The 19,455-nt window shown below is 43.0% G+C and overlaps 1 protein-coding gene across 1 annotated transcript; it reads left to right on the forward strand.

Moving 5' to 3' along the window:
• Nucleotides 1–4,771: 4,771 nt before the first annotated feature.
• Nucleotides 4,772–13,507, forward strand: nop9 (NOP9 nucleolar protein). The gene is made up of 12 exons (XM_076744088.1): nucleotides 4,772–4,828; nucleotides 5,674–5,978; nucleotides 7,832–8,068; nucleotides 8,175–8,375; nucleotides 9,492–9,599; nucleotides 11,411–11,552; nucleotides 11,655–11,847; nucleotides 11,948–12,088; nucleotides 12,263–12,382; nucleotides 12,559–12,771; nucleotides 13,054–13,159; nucleotides 13,275–13,507. The coding sequence occupies exons 2-12, from the start codon at nucleotides 5,753–5,755 to the stop codon at nucleotides 13,427–13,429; spliced, it is 1,842 nt and encodes a 613-aa protein (XP_076600203.1). The 5' UTR covers nucleotides 4,772–4,828; nucleotides 5,674–5,752; the 3' UTR covers nucleotides 13,430–13,507.
• Nucleotides 13,508–19,455: the final 5,948 nt, after the last annotated feature.

Below are 19,455 nucleotides of genomic sequence, written 5' to 3' on the forward strand. Positions count from 1 at the left end.
CTGTATCCGTTTTAGGTTTATGGGGTGTATTTGTCTGGGGTGAGATTTAAGAAGTTCAGTGGAGGTGTTAGGGAGGCGGGTGACTGACTGACAGTCATCCCAGTCTCAATAACCCTGAAGCACCAATGCCTCATGCCTGATGAGTTCACAAATTTGACTTAAAGTGTTTGTCTAAAATGTTGTTTTCACACTTAGTTTTAGTTTACTTTTTGTTAGCTATAAAAACCTTGGTGGAAGCAGACGTCAATCAGTCGAGGGCAGGAAAATAAGCATTTAATGTGTAAGATGAGTCTTAATGGGATCACGTAATAAAACTAGCAAATCAGTAACTGCAGTCATGTATAAAATGCTTTGGTTCAAACAACCACAACCTGCACCACAGAGCAATCATAATATGAACCATATTCAGTAAAAAAAAAAAGAAAAAAGAAAAAAAAAAGAGGGGGCCGGGAGCCTATTTCAGCCTATAAAGATGTGTAAATTGTGCTATCGTGGTTGCAACCACCAAAATAAACCAAAAGCACAGTTTGGATGATGTGTTGTTGATCCAAGGTTGAACCTCCTCCATAGGAAACCCCCCTCTGTCAATGCTGGAGTCACTGTGAAACTTCCCCTGCACACTTTCAGTACTCCTTTGTTGGCCAGTTTACAGGAAAACCTCAGAGGACAAGACTTAGCTGACCTCTGACATCCTAAATATAAACCGTCTGATCACAAGCCCAAAAAGGCAAACTTAAAATCCCAGCCACAGATTTAGAAGATGGCATATTTGCTATTGCATGTTTTTGATTTCAGTCCAAAGCAGCTCTTCATCAGGTAAACATAAAACACAAAAATGATGAAATGTTTATTCCAGGCAATTTGTCTCATAGATTCCACCTTTGCCAACGTGCCACCAACCAATGAGAGCAGACAGTGTGAATGAGTAAAGTGCACCGCAGCTTTGTGGTTTGGCTGGAGACCATAATGATGTCACATCTGATCAGATGATTACAAGGGAAACCTGAAACCTGGATATATATCTAAACCTGCCTTCCACTGCCAGTCAGTGGTAAATGGTTGCAGCATTGCAGCTGAGAATTACAACAACAATCAAAAGAAATAATAAGATCACGTTTATTTGTCATGGCAGCGAGAGCTGTGAAGCTGCACGAAAGCACAGCAGCACTGAATGCTAATGCAAGTATGCTAACATGCACACAATGACTATGCTAACATGCTGATGTTTATAATCATGTGCACCATCTTAGTGCAATGTGTTAGCATGCTAACATTGCTAATTAGCACAAACCATGCGGGAAAACTGAGGCTGCTGTTTGTAATTGGGAGGTATTTTACTAGTGACCCAAGAGGAAAAAGACATCAGGAAAAGTAATTAAAACATGTGGTACGGATGTATATTTATTAAATACATGCAGGATATATTAGAATGGATTTTCAGGCTGTTAAAGTTTCAAATTTAGTTAAACACAAATCTATATTAGCTACTATTCAAATAAAACATTCATTTAAAATTGATGTAATCAGTCATTGTCTAAGAGCAGTTGTGAGGTTTTTAATGGGATTGTAATGATCCAACATCTCCTTCTTCATGTATGACATGTCATAGTGGGAAAAGCACGTGTAATTACTAACATTAATAATGGCTGAGTTCCTTTCAGATGTGCCCGTTCCAGGTTTGTGTATTGTGTATAATGAGTCACTTTAGTGCCTTACTGAGGTGTTTAAATGGAAGACAACACTCAAAACCTTCAAAACACAAAAGTAATAAGGTCCCACAAGGAATTTATTACTGAATTATAAATGTGCTGCTGAATTATTTGTGCAAATGATTTTTCTATGAGAAATGTATCCTGGAGCCATACATTACATTTTGGTCATGACTATTTGTATTTTGAAAAATGCAGACCACCGACCGGTCTTATTGTTCATCCTGCTGGCCGCACGCCGATGTGATAAATAGCATGGACAGCATTTGTGGCTTCTGCAGAGCAGTGGGCGTGAGAGGAAACATAAAGGTGACTTGGGTTCGCTGAGTATCTGAGCATAACAGATGGGCCTGGGTCCTGGCTCTCACACTGTACGTGGGAAACCAAACAGTCAGCAGCCGGCCAAAGGAAACTTCCTGGCTTTGGGAGACATATTAGGATCGTGGAGATACGTGCCCTTTGTATGGTATACGTTTTCACTGAGAGCAGCTGATGAAAAATACAATATAGGAATCAATTGCTGTTGTTCATTGTGTCTTGACACAAACAGGAGGTCCAATCTTTCTGCAAATACAACGTACAGCAGGATTGCCCCAATGTCAAGGAGTGTCGGCGAGAATAGTTTTGGTATGTGCTGTATTGACACATCTCTGTTAAATAATAACCAAGTTCCTCTGACCTCTTATGAAGATCAAAAAGGCGCACGCACGCACGCACACACGCACACACACACACACACACACACACACACACACACACACAATAAATTTCCTGTTTTACATTAAAAATAAAGAATGCAGGGGTTAAAAACAATTCAAACTGAATGTCAGCTCGGTCTTAAAGGAACAGTCTGACATTGTGCAAAATGTGTTTATGTTCTTCCTCGACAAGAGTTAGATGAGAAAACTGACACCACTCCTGCCTGTATGATGGGAATGGAAATGGAAATGTGTGTTAAGTTCAGCGCTCGTAATATCAAAAGCATTCGCAATATTGTTTCCATTACGATTATGACAAATCTAAGTATTGCTTGACAGGCAGCCAAGCCAGACAACAACAAAGAGAGAGCTTACAGTAACTTTCGTATGTGATGCAGACAAGACCAGCAAATTCATTTGTAAAGCGTTGCTCACTCCGTAGATTACTGCTGATTCCCGTGATTCATAACAAGGTTCAGCCTGTGACATCGAGAGCTGTGTGTGTTTTACTGCGCAGCGGTGTGATGAAATGCGTCTGGCTACGTCTGTGTGACTCTCAAAGTCTTAATCAATGGCAGTGTTCATTCACAGTTTGCTGCGGGGGCTGCTGCATGCGCTGCAGTTGCTCTGGAGATGAGCACAAACAGACAAAGCCAACAGGAGCACTGCTGTTGAACAAATGATTTATCTGTGGTTGTGCCTCTCTGCTCTAAACCCCCTGTCCTCGCCAGACAAAAAAAAAAAAAAAAAAAAAAATCTTTAGTGTGTAAGACTCAGTTTGTCCTCTGCGTATGAAAAGACAAAGCTTTTGTGTTTTCTGAGCACAATTTAAACAAGTCACACATCTTGGCCTGAAAAGCATTGAAAGATTTACCAGAATTTATTCATTTATTATATTCTCCCACTTCACATTCTATGCCAGGCTTTCTGCTCTCTCCATATACATTCTCTGTACACAGTCCTGTGATTTTCTTAAATTGTACGGCAGCTTCATTTGAACCATCCTCATTTCAACTGTCTTACAGGATTAAGAGTCTCCAGCCATGCTTACGGCTCTGTGAGGCTGTATTTAGGCACAGCAGGGCTTTGAACTTAATGCTTACATCACATTATTCATTCAGAGATTCTTTATTCTGCGCTTGCCGTTCACCTGTGGCAGGTATTACACAGCCCGTGTCTCCAACGTGATCAGAAATGACAACGTCTGAACTTGCCTCACCCCTGATTCATTTAGAGGCACACCCATACGTAGGCTGTAGGCAGGGGTATGTCACTTTTCTGAGGAAGCACCATGCTGTCGTCATTGTCGCAGAGGGGGGCAGTTGTGCCATTTAGTCAGAAGCAAGTCAAAAGTCAAAAGTCTTGAACTTTAGATTTTGAGTGTTAAATGTGCTCACTTAATCTGAATGTAAGTAAGTTTCAAGATGTAAACAGCAGCAGAGCAGAGACGTGTCCTGCCATCGATTAGTGGTATTTCAAATTAAGCTTCTTCAGTTTTCAGAATTCGATAAACATTCATTCATCAAAGGCTCGTCGAAACAAGTGCTGATGACTCTCAAGTCCACCTGCAACTTGAAAACGGGCTGTTTGTTTTCTCTTGAATATACAGCACAGCTGGCACCCCCCAAGGTTCTTGTGCTTTGTGGGTGGGAAAAGTCTTTCAAAAGACTTGGAAAAAGTCACGTGTTACCTGGGGTGCAGGTCTCGTTTTTAAATGAGTCATTTGTTTTGGGTTGGAGTCAACGCCTCTGATCTTACCTCATTCACTGAGGTTTTAGGTGAACATGGTCATTGAATCTCTCCAGGGCAGTGTGGTTCCTCACCTGAAGCAACCATGTTGCCCTCTGGTGGTTACAACCACAGCTCAGTGCACGTTAGGACAGTGTGATTAACATACTGTACAGTACAACAGTGCTTCAGATTCGACATGTGGGCACTCATTTATGAATAGGACTGGACAATACCACAAGATTTGTTTTCGATCCAATACCAACTAATACCAGGCGAGGATCACATACCGATATCAATACTGTGATCAATCAAAGCAGCTCATGTGCTAAGAGAGATAAATATATCATGATTTATGAGGGGAACACATTATTAGTAATCTATTACTGAATGTGTCCCAAACATGATTCATTTCTTTTTGCTATTCTCAGTTAATTAGTTAATCACGTGCATTTTAAAGCATAAGACAGTTTTCAGTGAGACAAAAGAAATGCGCATGATGCGAATCCTCTTAACTAAAGCATTTTTGTGTGGGTCCGCATCCAACAAATCACAATTTAGTTTTTTTTTTCTTTTTTCTGAGGAATGGAACATGTGGGCCCAAAAATGACAAACGCGCCGTATCATACTTCTACCACGTCATCATTCCGCGACCACAACACACCGCCTCTGCTCGGTCTACACATTTCACACGTGAGTCAAACTACATTTTAGTGCTTTCCATAAATTCTGTGTGTATCGATTCATCCTCAGCTGACTATGCTAAATGTGTCAGTAAAATATTTTCAACAGTCTGTTAAAAATCTCCACTTGTTTCGAAAACGCTCGAGCTGGTTTGTGGTTCTCATGCTGAGACTTAACATGGACGCCTGCTCGTTTATGTAGAACCCGAAACCAAGGTCCTTTTCCAGGATGTATCAATATAATGTGTAACAGCGTATCGGAAGCCATGTTGTCCTCGTATAACACGACTTATGACATTTCTTGAATCATTAGTAGCTAGAGGTAAATTCGGCATATTTGTTGCGATCCAACAAATAAAGATCTCTGTGTTTACATAGAATTTCCATCTTGGTCTCACTGACGTTCACCTCAGTCTTCGACCATGCTGTCAGGAGGGATTGGCAAATCGAAAACACAACAATTAGCACTAAGATACCTAATAGATGCAGAAAATGCAAATTTAGTTGATGCCTATCTACTAAAATGTATTGATTAGAAAAGAAGTGTTTCCTCTGATTCTCCTTTATATCAATTCACATTTGACAGGTTGACAGCATTGATGTGTAATTTCTGATGAAGTTTTGGCCTGCTTGTTTCATGTGATTTGTATGATCAAATACAGACTAACCTGTACCAAGTCCTAATTTTACAAAATTTTGTGTCGCTGTAGGTAAACAATACTCATCATATCTACAAGTACCGGTATTGGTTATGTTATTAAAATGCTTTGGTTTGATGAATAAGGTGAGTGTGAACGTCACCATCGAATCCCAGTGATGACATCATGTTTTCCCCTCATCTGTTCCCTGTTACAGCCTGAGGGTCAAACTGAGCAACCTCTCTAACAAGACCAACACATTCAACTTGTAACCTGCATGCTGTAAGGTCCAAGCTATGCTGGCAAAAGCAGAGGAGAGGAAGCCAAAGAGAGGGGGAGGAAAGAAGAGGAGACACCCCGGCGAAGATGGAGACGGAGGAGAGAGGAAGAGGAGGGGAGGCGAAGAAGGAGAAAAGGGTCAGGGAGACGGCGGCAGGAAGCGTCTGGACGCTCTGAGTGTGGGCTATTTCCGCCGTGTCGGGGAAAGGCTCAGCGAAGGCTTTGAAGATAATGAGGAGAGAGGTGAGAGGGATTCTGTTTGTGGTGACGGGAGCCAGCAGAGGATTGGAAGTCGATTAAAGTCGGGAATGTGCAGCAGAAAGACTCCTTACACAAAAAAACTGTGCTTTATTATAGTGATTGGATTGTGGAAAATCCTCTGCTAGTGTGTCTGAGTGAAGTTTAAACATTGTACAACTAGTCCATTCATTGAGCAACAGAAAACGTACAGGCTGTTATTAATCTGTTATCACTTAATAACTATTTGACTGATCGTTTTAGTTATTTTTCAAACAAGAATGGCAAGTAATAAAATCTTATTAGGGCTGAGTGTCAGTGCCCTGCTGTTACGCAGCTTGCTCAGCATGTTATGTTGGCCAGTAAATAAGCTACCTTGAGCCTTTGTTCAGTTGTCAGATTGATGAGACAACACATCCACTGAATGTTCGCTATGCACAGAGCTGCATGTATTCATCCCTTACATTATTGGAGACTGTGTGTTTACATTCACTTATAAAACGGAAAGGTGAAATCCAGCAATCTGATTGGCTGTTAACTGTGATATAATGAGCGTATACTACAGCTGCTATTCTAAAAAGCCTTATCACAGCATATCACTCCGCTTCAGGGAAGCAACAATTTTTCCATGACAACAACCAACTGTTACAGTACGCAGCAAAAAGTAGCCCGTTTTGATGTCTATTTTTTTAAGGCGCTAACAACATTCAAACATGTTCACGGTCAGTCACAGGATCAGCACCTTGACAGCGACTGTGACACTTAGGGCTCTATAGGGTGATCTGTCACTGTCTAATTGAACAGCCTCATGGAAATGATATTTTACAATTCTTCACATTATTTATTAACGAAATTCGTAGTAATAAGTAAGTAATTTGGTGCTTTTAAAGTCATGATATTCAGATGCCGCTGCTGCGTCTCCAGGTGCCTGCCGCGATGTCACATATAGTCGGCTTACATAAAGTCAGTGATCACTCAAAGCTGAAACTATTAAAAAAAAAGTCTCATTCATTGAGGTTTTGGGTGGATTCTTCCGGACCACTCACTCATAGTTAACTGCGGGGGGGCCTCGCATGTTTACGTTACAGGGCTGACTGTCAGAGAAGCAACAATGTATCCATGACAACAAACTGTTACAGTAGGTAGCAAAAAGTTGCTGCAGTGTTTTGACAATGTTAACAAATAGACTAAATTAGTTGAATTCTCATGTTTAAGGTTAACTTTTCACCTCCAGATAGGGTTAACAATGGTAGAGCTGATTGAGCAGTGACTTTCTCCTGAAAAAAAGGCGAGGAATAGACAACATGCAGAGCTAACGTACGGAGAGGTGGGACTATTTTTTTCCACAGCGGGGCTACTTTATTAGATAATATGTATTTCTGTTTAATTAAAAACTACATGAAAATTATTGTGTATTCCTCTTTCATATAGCCATTTTTGGTAACTGTTTTATAAAAGCAATACATCACTCCAGTCCGTGATATGCGCTCATTATACCACGCTAAGGGGGTTTTCAGAAGGACGGCCCTTAGCTGTGGTATAATGAGTTTTTTTTGAATGTCGTGTAAGTGAGGACCCTGGTATCTGTAATCAGGGAGGGGACTAGGTGTCTGTTGGAGAAGGCAGACTTGTATATATGTAACCAGGTTTAACATAATTCTGCTTGTTGCAGCCTTATTGCATCATTTCACCAAGCTGTGCGCTCTCCATCTGTACAGTTCCATCAGAGTCACTGTGTATTCTTAGTTTACCCCAATTTCTCATTTCTCCTTTTTGATGATATTTGTCATTGAATATCAAATGCTCTATCTCTAACTGTGTGTAATTGCTTGCTGTGTGACTCTCTGTCTCTTGTACAGAGATGTTTGTGGAGAACGTCCTCACAGAAGTTAAAGGTAAAGCGACCCTGGTGGCGATGGACCGAACAGGAAGCATCACTCTGCAGCGGCTGCTCCCACTGTCCAGTCCTGACCAGGCGGGGGAGGTGCTGGCCGAACTGGGAGGAGAATCAGGATCCGATTTTAAGCCGGTTTCTTGTGACCGGTGCGGCGGTCACGTAGTGGAGAGTGCAGTCCGGCAGATGTCCAGGGTGATGGGTACGATTACATGTTTCATTTAGGTGGTGGTAAAGAGGTGAAATCACACAAAAGCAACACTAACAACTCAGCTCTGTGTGCCTCCTCTGTGTCCATGCACCGGTAGAGAAGGAGCCGTCTGCTACCACAGAAGAAGAAGAGGAGGAGAGCTGTGGGGTGTTGGAGGCCCAGGTGTTATCTTTAAGCCAGGTGGTGAGAGACAACTGCGGAGAGTTCATCAAACATGTTCATGGCTCACACGTGGTCCGCACGCTTTTACATGTGCTGGCAGGCTGCCTCGGACCGCCCCGCACCGAGTCACGTCCAGGTATACACACACACACACACACACACACACACACACACACACACACACACGCCCACACACACATACACCAAGTCATTGCTGGCCCAGCACACAGTCTGACACTGTGGACCCACTGTCAGACAAAATTGAGGTAACTGCACGTCCACCAAGTCCTTCAGTATTTGTGGGAACTTCTGAGCTTCAGTCATGTCGAAAAAAATATTTATAGTGCAACATAGAAAAAGATTTTGTCACTTGCTAGCCTTGTCATTGTTCTTTGTGTCAATTCTGTGTGGTAGGTAATCATGCTCCGAGTTTTGGACACACAGTTTCAGTCATTTGTGGGCTTCAGAGGATGTAAATCAAAAGTATAATGTAGCGGCAGCTGGTTAGCCGTAGACTACCACTAGTGATCAACAAACTGGCATCATCAAAAGTCTGCCGAATTGGCTGTTAGCACTTCCTGTTGACAGTGAACATATGGATGTACAGACAACTGTCACTGGATTGTTTTGATACCAAAAAAAAAATTAAAAACGTGATGATTCTCAAGCAAGTTCTGTAGTTACCAGGAGTGTCTCTTTCGATGACTTCTAAGCTGTATGTATTTGCAATGGACACTGGAGATCATGATGTCTCCAAAGTCACACAGAATTTAAAAATATGTGCACAACATCTGTGAGTTCAGTTGTGAGTGAATTAGGACTCTGAGAGGGATTTTCGAGGGAACCTGCGACAGTCACTAAGGGTTTAAAGTACCTAATAGCCTCCATGAGCTGTGCGTGCCTCACAGTTGGAAAACAGATATCAAACTGCTGCTGTTGTTGAAAGCCTGTGACCTTACGTTACCCAGTGTCTGGCAACAGTGACACAAGTCGACCCTCACCAGACAGACAGGGCTGTCTGAGCTGCTAGAAAAGAACCGATTTCACCCATTATGTGTGCTTTTCACATCAGTCTCCACTTTTTTTCTTCTGACAGCAAAGCCAGCACATCAAAAGCTCTATTTTCTTCCTGTCAGTGCTCGGTCTTAGAGGCCGGTCCAGTGTATCAGGGCTTCTACACACAGCGGCTTGTCGCTTTAAGCTTGTTTTAATGTCAACTTCTGTCTTTTGTGATTCTTGTTTTTTCTCCCAGGTACAAAAGAACGCGCCGTTGTTCCGCAGCTGACAGACTTTGAAATTCCCACATCATTTTGGTACGAGCTCAAAAGCCTCACAGAGACCTTGATGGACAACGTTAATCGTGAGTCATCTTTCGTCAAACCGAAGCACATGCGTATTCGCAGTAATCGTTGACAGACTGGTGTTGTGTTCAGCTTTGCCACAAGGAGAAAATGCTTGTATGGCAAAGCACAGGGTGTTGTGTTGATTTCATTTAACTTAAAAAAAAGACCTGCACAGTGTGAACAGGCTAAACTGTCCAGGTTTCAGTCTTAAAATGACTGCTGCTTATACAGTTTGGGTTTTAAACAGTTCATTTACGACTGATGGAGGGCGAGTCAGCAGCCTTATAAAACACTTAACAACTGACCTTTCAAGCTGGAGCTGGTGACGTTGGAGAAACCCGCAAGACTAATCTAGAATTTGAAAGTAGACTACCAAAAAAACATCCCCTCAGGCCTCCGTCCAAAGCCACTCCCCAAAACACATGGACGCTCGCTGCCTGACTCCCGCTGGAGGACAAGCCCACCAGAGAGGGTGGAGGAGGAGAGTGGTGATGAGGGGGTCGGCTCTGAAAACGTAACAAAAATGCCTCTAACACACACCGCTTACTCTGGTTTTAATATTTTATTTCCACTGTTTCAGGATTAAATTTAGTGTCCTGAATTTGACCATTTCTATTTCTCTTTCTTTCCATATTACTTTCGATTATTATCAGAATTGTTTGAATACTCTGTTTCGATTTAGCTGTTATTGAAAAAAGAATTTGTGCATTCAACCTGTTGAATCCCGGGTCAAGTACGTGAGCCCCGTGATCTCTTTTGGAAGGGAGCGTTTCAAGTAACGTGGCGGGCGAACACTGTCGGGCCCCTCCTCTTGAACTCTGCTGACGGCTCTGACATTTCTATTGGAATCAGAAAAACATTGAAGCCTGTTAAATGCGAGCGAGGGCTCTGAGGAGAGTCAGAGTGGAAGTGCTCAAGGGCAGCTTTCCTAAATAGAACTCTGTCTGAATTGTGTTTAGAATTCATATGATAAATTCAACCTTGCGGGTTTAATATCAAAACAAAATGAAAGAGTCAATGAATAACCTCGGGGCAAGCGCACATGCCGCAGAGAAACCTAAGTGGCTTTTAACGGAGCTCTGCTGCACAGGGACAAACTGTGTTGTGTCCACATTTTCGAACCCATAAAGCAGAGCGGCGTCTCGTCCACACAGGTGTCTGGATAAATAGAGAGAGAGGCACATATGCAGCTCTTTCAGTCTGCCTTTGAAGTGATAGTATGGCGCAGCATGAGCTATTAAACATACATTTTACAAGCATTCAGTTCTGTTCAAATGAGAGACGAAACGCACTGTGAGCATGCTGGTAAATAAGGACATTAATTAGTCTGATTTGGTGCAGATGTTCTCTGGTGTTGGTTAGTGGTTGGTGGTCTGAAAGCTTTGGTCCAGTTGCAAAATTAAAAAAAAAAAACATAAAATCTATATTTTTTACAGCTGGGTCCCTGTTATGTCTTATTGTGTGTCTGCTGCTGATTTACCACCATTCCACTGATATACAGCCGACAGTGGTAACACACAAAGAAGTGTAGCTATTTTTTTAATTAAAAGAAAAAAAAAACAAGTGTGCAAAATTTGCAGATCCTTTTCTTCTGTTTTTTTAAGAAGTGTACTGAGCAGGACATTTTACAGCTGAAAAACAACTTCTAAATGACCTCAAACCAAAGAAATGCATTCAAGCACAGACCTCAGGGATCCAAACAGGGTGTTTTTGTGCCAAACCCTGAATGTGAATGTATCTTTTTTTTGTTTGTTTGTTTGCTACAGGGCGCCTTTAAATTGGCTGAAAGTTTTAAGAAGTATTCTTTCTGTGTCTCTTTTCTCTCCAGTAAGTGTTACCGATGCTGCTGCCAGCGCGGTGTTCCAAACCATGTTGACCGTGTGTCACCGAAAACGGCCCAAACTCTGCAAGCAGCTCCTCAAACGCATCATGGAGTATCTGACGAGTCGCAGCGCCGCACCAGGAGTTAGGTCCGAGGCGACTCTCGCACTGTGTTCCTTTGGTCCAGGAATGAGTCGCTGCTGCCATGAAACGTTATGTAACAGCTGCTTTTGTTTTCACATTCCTTTTAGTCCACTTCTGGTCTTCTTCAAGGACCAGGCCTCCAGCCGCCTCATCGAGACCATCATACAGCTGTCCCACAAGTCCCTTCTCCGGGACCTGTACAAGAACCACCTCAAGGGTCAGCTGGTCGACTTAGCCCTGCATCCCATCGCCAACTTCCCCATACAGAGGCTGACTGCGGCCTCGGCCAAACACAAAGTGGTTGGTCATGAGTCTGCATGTCCCACAGGGCAGGATAAAAGACAGGAGGTCTGTCACTGAAAGGGTGACTCCATTTTCTCTCTCTGTTGCTCCTCTGCAGTTCCTGAGGTTGTTTGATGAGCTGATCCAGGGTGTGGAGGCCATCTTAGCCGCAGGTCACATGGGTGTGATCGTCCAGCTGGCAGAGAGCTGTGCAGAAAGTGAGGAGAAACAGGAAGAGCTGATGCAGTGCCTCCTCCAAGTAAGCGTCAGAGAGCAGTGGTTTGTAGCCCACATGGGTCTTAAATCAACAAAACAATACCCTTGTTTCTGTTTATTCCTCCTTCTTTATGGCTTCAAGTGCATAAAGCACAATGAAGCTGCTTAATGTTTGATTTGTGGGTAATGGAAATCCTGCTGATGTGTTGGCTCCCAGGCGTTCCACTGTGCCGAGCCCGGCTCTCGTCACGTCAACTGCCTCCCTCTCTTCATGTCCCTGCTCACCTATGAGGTGTATTACCACTCTGACACAGCAGAGGGCGACACACAGGCAGAGGTAAACAACTGAGAGACGTCCAATCAAACCGAGTATGGCTGCGTTTTAACTGCGGTCTTGACATTTCGGTTTAGTTACTGGCACAAAGCTGCACCGCAGATGTTGAAAAATGTTGACACTGAGTACATGTTGCGCATGCAGCGAGCTACAGTTCTGGGCTTCTCGATCGTTTCTAGGTCCCGCTGTCCTCCATCTGTTACCACGGCTCCCGTCTGGTCCAGGCGCTGGCCAGGTTCAAGGAGCGCTCGCTCCTCCTCAGCAGCCTGCGCACCCTGACCCCCGCTGACCTCCTGAAGCTGGCGTCTGACCCCGCAGGCAGCCACGTCCTCCAGGCCCTCATCACCACATCCAGCGACAAGGGGAGAGGCAAGATCCTCAAGAGGCTGGAGGTACGAGTGCAGTCCTCCACGAATGCTCCAGTTACTGTCTGCTAAAAACTGTAGACCAGATGGTTTAGGGAGTAACTTAAGCATAGCCGCCCCTAAGGTGGCAACAAATTGGCCAGTTTCAGCTAATAGAGAGCCAAAGTGAAAGTGGAGCTTCCGTGTTCTGATCCAACATTTGTGACAGTATTAATAGATAAATGTCATGCTCATTTCTTTGTAAACTAGTTTGCTTGTTTGTTGTCGTCTTAAAGCTCATCACCGTTTCTCCATTGCTCGTCCTCCCAGGGTCAGTATGTCCAGATGGCCTGCTCCAGGTTGGGCAGTCGGGTGCTGGAAGCCGTGTGGAACAGCGCTTCAGTCAATCACAGGCAGAGCATCGCACAGGAGCTCGGTAGGTCCTGAGGTGAAGGGGTGGCTGGATATTTCTTTCATTTGCTTTTAAACACTGCCTGTCGGCCACATCCCCGCTAACAGGCGTCCTCTATCGTCCCTCCTTTCCCTTCCAGTGGGGAGTGAAAGCCAGCTGAGGGCGGATCAGTTTGCTCGCCATGTGTGGGCCAAATTTGCTCTCTCCCACTTCACCCACAGAAGAGCCCACTGGCAGGAAATACAGACCGGCGAGTCCAAGAAGCGGAAACTCTTCAGCGAAATCCTCGAGTAGAACAAAATCTATATTTAAATAATCTCTTAGTGTTTTTTTGCTATGTAATTGGTTAAAAAAATAAAGAAAATATTCCTTATTTGTGTGAGAATTTGTCACCCATCAATCGAGCACTGAGGAACAGCAACGCAGTTCTGTCCACCTTTGTACTATTTAATGTAAGGAGCACCATTGCCACTAGGTGGAGCTCGTGTCATTCTCTTAGTCTCGTTTGGTGGTGGTCCAGGTCTTCAGATGAGCAGAGCAACACCCGCTCAAATGTGTGAACATAGTCACTGAGAAAACTGCCTGAAACACTGACCCAGAAACACAAAGCTGACACTACATCTGATTTTCCTCACTTTGTTTTGTGGATGTTGTTATTGCTGAATAATAGTGGCAATGAAAAAACAAATACGACATGAATGTATGCATACAAACGTTGAATATGGAACAGCAGTTTTAGTACATTTCATACATTCGGGTAAAAACTGGAAGTCTGACGTGGATGTGAAAATGATCTTTGAAGCCATCATCGACTCTTCTGTCCTCTTGAATGTCATGTTTCCTAATAACTTCCTAAACAGAAACACAAACAAATCCAGGCTGTTGGGAATCGTTCTGTGCCTCAGCAGTGAGCTTCTTTTGTCGCAGGCCTGCTGGAGACACATCGCTTCATCGCACAGGAGGGCATTGATTATATATTGATTTGAAGAAAGAAAGCCTTCATCTTGACAGAAGCTTCTCAGAAGAGAAAGAAGCACAGAGCTAAGGAGTCACGCTGTATGACAGCATGCGTTATTAGCACGGACGCAACAACAAAGGCCACCATGCTTCTAGGTCATAAATGCACTACAGTGCTTTAACAGGTTGATTTGACCACCAATCAGCTTGCAGCTTTCCACACTGTATAGCACAGACAGGTTCCCTATACAGCAGGTAAAGACCACCTTATAGAAAACCCTCAGGGCTCCAATTCTGGTGCCTCTTTACAATAAATTTTAACAAATAAAGACATTCATCCATCTTCAATCCAAAGATCTTAAAGAAAAAAGTCAGAAAATATAAAAAAAAACATCCTACATATTTCACTCCCGCACAGAGCTCCTTTAAGAAATGCAACCTTTTTGATTCAACAGAGAGGAGCTGATTCAGCTGTGTGGTCATTTCTTTCTCTACCTCTTTCCATTTTATTATAGGATGTTTCTTAATAGTTGCGCTACCCCAATTAAGTGAGAAAAAAATATTAGAGACTTCTGTCAGTGTTGTGTAGCACAACACATTAGCGCCAAGGTTCAGGCTCCCAAACATAAACAAGTAAAGAGGAAGCCTGAGCGAAGTCAGGTCGTTATTTGATGCAGGTCGTGCATTGCATTTGATTACATCATAAAAGTGTTTCTATTTTTCTGCTCACTGAGCGTACAGAGTGTACAGTGACATGTCTGCTCACCATAAAAGCATAACAGAACGTAGAGAGCATTTGAAACAGCGTCTGCCATTGAGGAATATTTAATGGATAAGTTTACTCAAATCAGAAAAAAACTCCCACTTTCCCAAAGTTGTACTGAACTATGAAGATAGTTTGGGGTTTTTAGCTCAACATCAGAACATCTGTGCTGAAACACTGGCCTGGTTACTCAGGACAACCCACAGATGATAGACCACCATGTTTATGCTCTCCAGAGGACCAATCTTAATGGGTTTTTTTTGTCACCTTTGCAGAATATAAAGCCAAACTGTCAACTATGCACAAAAGATGTTTGCTAATACTTCATGATAAAGGTTCCAATCACATGCTTATTTGATGCAGAAGTAATGATTCATAATGATTTCATGCAGTATGTATAATGACTTCCTGTTGTTCACCATCAACAAATGATCAAGCCACTATGAGTTTATAATGCTGATGCATACATTACCTCCTATTCCATTACAAGAGCTGGAAACCGGCGACACAGAGGAGGATATTTCAGAGTGGTGCTGAAACAGAACGCTGCCTGTTCCTGTAGAAACATGAGCTGTACCTTTCCGTCACCAGACTGGTCGTGACAAGCAAACACCCACATGTGGCTGACTGACCCAACGGTCAGCAGAGACCTGCCCTAGTAATGCTGACAAGTCACAGTCATGACACAATATTAAAGGCCAGGTTTTCTTTCTCACTTCGTTCCAGTGTAAACTTTTGATGTATGTCCAAAGATGTGTGTCCTTTCTCCTGATTTGTTTTTAATTTGGTGGCATATGAATGAATGTATGAAGTAAATGCAAATTAATAATCATTAATTGATGATCCACCGAGTCACATTAACTCTTTATCCGTGGTATATGATGCATGCATAATGCATTAAATCACATTTTAAATCATCATGAGTGAAACATCAGTTATGAATTACTTCAGTTTGTGATGTGTCCTCTCAGTTTAAAACCGTACTGGATATTTCATAGTCTAAAGGTCAGACTGTCATGGAGGTGTATTCATGCTCATAAAGACGTGAAATGGCCTTTTTCTCAGCTCTGATATAACGTTCTTTAGCTGTCCAACTGCATGCCAAGCCTGGCTCAGTCGGCCTCACATCAGGGTACAGCAGCACTGTCTCATCACTTTGCTTGGTAGCAGGACCGAGCCCCCGACAGGCTGCTTTCAAACCAAGCTTCCAATAAACCAGTTGGCTCAAAATGTGTGGTTGTGCAGGTGACAAGAGAAAAAGCTCCATTTTCCAATATCTTCATGTTTTCAGCTCTCTTTACTTACTGCTTGTAATGAGATCTCTTTGGACTTTTATTCCATCAAAGCTGCTACTTTTATTTTGCCATGCACTGTAATCATGCTTTACTGGCGACATAGCGAAAATTAAGATTTTTTAGCTGCGGTAGAACATCAAAAGAATTTGAGAATTTCTTCAAAGGAGATAAAAAGCCTAAAAAGTTGTGTGTGATAATATTGTTGTACCCCTGATTTAAAGGAACAGTATGACATTTGGGGAAATATGCTTATTCACTTTCTTTCCGAGAGTTGCTTGAGAAGATGGAATCTCCTTCCATACTGTTTGTCTCTGTGACTTTTTTAAGATGGAGCAAGGAGACAGTTATCAAGGAGCATAGCATTAAGACTGAAAGTAGGAGACATCTCAAGCCTGGCCCTGTTAAAACACAGCAGAATCCACTTCCCAGCACCTGTAAGGCTTACTTATATCTCATTTCTTTAATACTGCAGTCTGGCACTTTTACTGAACTACAGGATCTGTGAGGTGCAGTCATGGTTTTCCAGTTCAGGCTCTAAGATACTAGCTGTAACCAACTTGATGCATTGCACATGTTCCTCTTTACATCCATGTCAGCTTACATCAAAATCAATACTAATCTCATGGTGTCATTTCATTACAGTCATATTTTGCAGAACGCATGCTTCTCCTTCACCTTCTGTCATTAATCCACATTACTGGAAACATGTGGAGCATTTCTTGCAGCATTCAGCCGGTAATGACGCTGATTTGTGCCTCCTCAACTCACCATTACAATCACTTGGCCTGATTTTTCACTGTGGGCTTCTCCCTTTGACCAAACCGGGTTTAATTCCACGTGCTCCACTCTGAGCGTGATACTGAAGTGAGGCTGGTCTGGCTTATTCTTTTGTGGTTTGGTTATTATAGCTGTGTGCATGTATAATCAGCTCTGTGCACTTGGGAGACAAAGCGGAGGAACAATGACCTTTGGGGTACAATGAGCCATTGCCGCTTGAAAACAAATCACATTGCACGCCTTCCCTGGGGAATCAGCCATGCTTCCTTCAGTGCCACTCAGCGTCTGGCCACAGCAGTGTCTGGCCTTCACTGTAGCCTCCACGTGCCCTGGTCTATCCCCAGATACACTACACAGAACATTTCCAATATTACCTCCTGGCTTACATGCCTACACCCACACTTCAGGAAAACATGCATCTCATTATGCACAGTGCTCACTGAAAATAGTCTTTCTTTGGTGCAAAGTGAGGAGTAAGTTCGACAGGCTTTCACTGGCGCACAGTAGGTGGTTTTTCGTCTTCTAAGCTCCCTGTCTTCCCTGCTCTCGTCTTTTGCCCGAAATTCACAGTAAATGCCCACAGAATGAGTCAGCGACAGAAAGACAGAGAGAGGGAGGGTGTCTGTCACGATTTGAGAGACTGATAGGGTGTCACAAAAAGAAACTGTATCATATTGTCCTTGTTTCCCTTTCTATTTCCTGCGGGCCTCTGTGCAGCTGTCAAATGCATGCTATTATCTGACAGTTATCTGACCTGTTTAAGTATGATGAAATCCTCTATGTGTCATTTCCCGTTTTGCGAGGCGCATTGTAGAAAATCCAGGCTGCCTCTGAAGAGTTCACCTTATCTGTGCGCTTATCGCCGTCTGCCTCGCGTTCACCTACTGAGGGAATAAAGCAAAACAAACAAAAAAAACATCCTCTTTCCGAAAATCAACATAAATATAGGACATTTGAGATGCCAAAGGACTCGAGGACTCATCGTCTCCTTGACAACAGTCTCCAAGCAACCATTACTCCTCAAAGCATTTCTCCAACCCCGTCTCTCTCTCCCTCCTCAACCCCTCTGTCTCTTTGCCAGTTTGCGCTCCTCTCAAGTCCTCCCATGTATCCACTCCAGATAGTTACTGTAGCAGCATCACAGGCTGAAAGCTATCTGATGTGATCTCATGTGATTGGCTGCGGGGAACGGTGCTCTTGCTTTTTAGCCCGAGGCCCTTCTGTACACTTGCTAAAAATTAGGGAGGAGCAGAGAGAGGGGAGATGTTCTCATAGTTATTTGTGTCATTATTTTCCAGCCTGTCAACTAAAATCCATCGTCGTTGAAGGAGTAGGTTCATGAACGTACTCAGTTAGTGATGGGGAGTCAAAGCCCAGTTCCTTTAGATCATTAGCTGTGTCCTATGACTGGCTTTTCTTATTTTTGAATCCTGCTTTGTCCAAACGTGTTGTTTGAAGGACTGTCGATCCATAAATCATTCATGTAACTGATGCTAACTTTGTTTTTGGAACTAGTTCAGGTATAACCAGCCGCTGCATGGTTATTTTTAGGTGGAGACAATCCCCCATGGCCTGTCTCCTTAACTTCCTTTGGAGGGAGGGAAAGTAATACCTGTGTTTTGTTTTTAGACCAGACTGCATGGAAAATGTGGCTTAAACACAAGCAGGTATAAAAAGTGCAGCATCTGAGGCGATGGTCGCTTTAGCTGTAGGTGCTGGACAGATTCTAAGGTCAGTTCATTCACACTGCAGAGAAATCTGTTTTCTCACATAACAGAACAACACTTTGTTCCTTCTATTGTTGGGAAGCACAAAATTCAAGGGCAGCATCACTGCTCTGAACACTCTTTCCTCTGGAACTACTTTCTGCTGAAGACACGGTCCCTGTAAAAAGCTATTCACAGCATCCTCGGTGGATTATTCAGAGCAGTGGTTCCTAATCTCTTACTGTTGCGCTGAAACCCTCAGTTCATGCTCCAAGATGCATACATTCATTCTGAATCTGTAACAATACTGGAGAAACAAGTAAAAAAAAAGGACTTTAGTTTTAGTTTAATTCAGATTTTAATTTAGTATACAATAAAAACACACAATAAGGGTCTCCTGCTCTGTTGACATTGAACTTGAACATCTCGTACTTTACACGTGGCGTTCTGAGTGAATCTTCATAGCCTGGCTCTTGATAGCTTTGCAGCATCAGGTCACTCATGTGGTTGTTTTAGCAGATATTTGGGTTTGTTAATGGAGCAAAAGCACAAGTTGGACCAATATAATTAACAATGCAATGCAGCATTTTATGAAAAAAACAAGTCAAAATGTCTGATGTGAGAAAGTTCTATTCAACAAATCACTACCTTTTAAGTTGATGTGGCGAGCCTCTGGGCAAAAGTTGCTTATTTACAGATCCAGCAGCTCCAGAGCAACATTGTCATTGATCAGAGTGTCTCTGGCCACCCGATAGCTGGTTAATGCTCCACTGTGTTTAGCAGCTTGTTGCTAATTGTGCTGTTTGCTGAGGCCGAAAACAA

The sequence above is a fragment of the Chaetodon auriga genome, chromosome 12 (genome assembly GCF_051107435.1).
Source record: "Chaetodon auriga isolate fChaAug3 chromosome 12, fChaAug3.hap1, whole genome shotgun sequence".
NCBI lineage: Eukaryota > Metazoa > Chordata > Actinopteri > Chaetodontiformes > Chaetodontidae > Chaetodon > Chaetodon auriga.

Excerpts from the sequence above, each read along its gene's own strand:
- nop9 (XM_076744088.1), top strand. The coding sequence starts at position 5,753 with ATGCTGGCAAAAGCAGAGGAGAGGAAGCCAAAGAGAGGGGGAGGAAAG. Across the intron at positions 9,600-11,410 it reads CTTGATGGACAACGTTAATC|TAAGTGTTACCGATGCTGCT; the intron begins GTGAGTCATCTT and ends TTTTCTCTCCAG. Across the intron at positions 12,383-12,558 it reads AGGGCGACACACAGGCAGAG|GTCCCGCTGTCCTCCATCTG; the intron begins GTAAACAACTGA and ends GATCGTTTCTAG.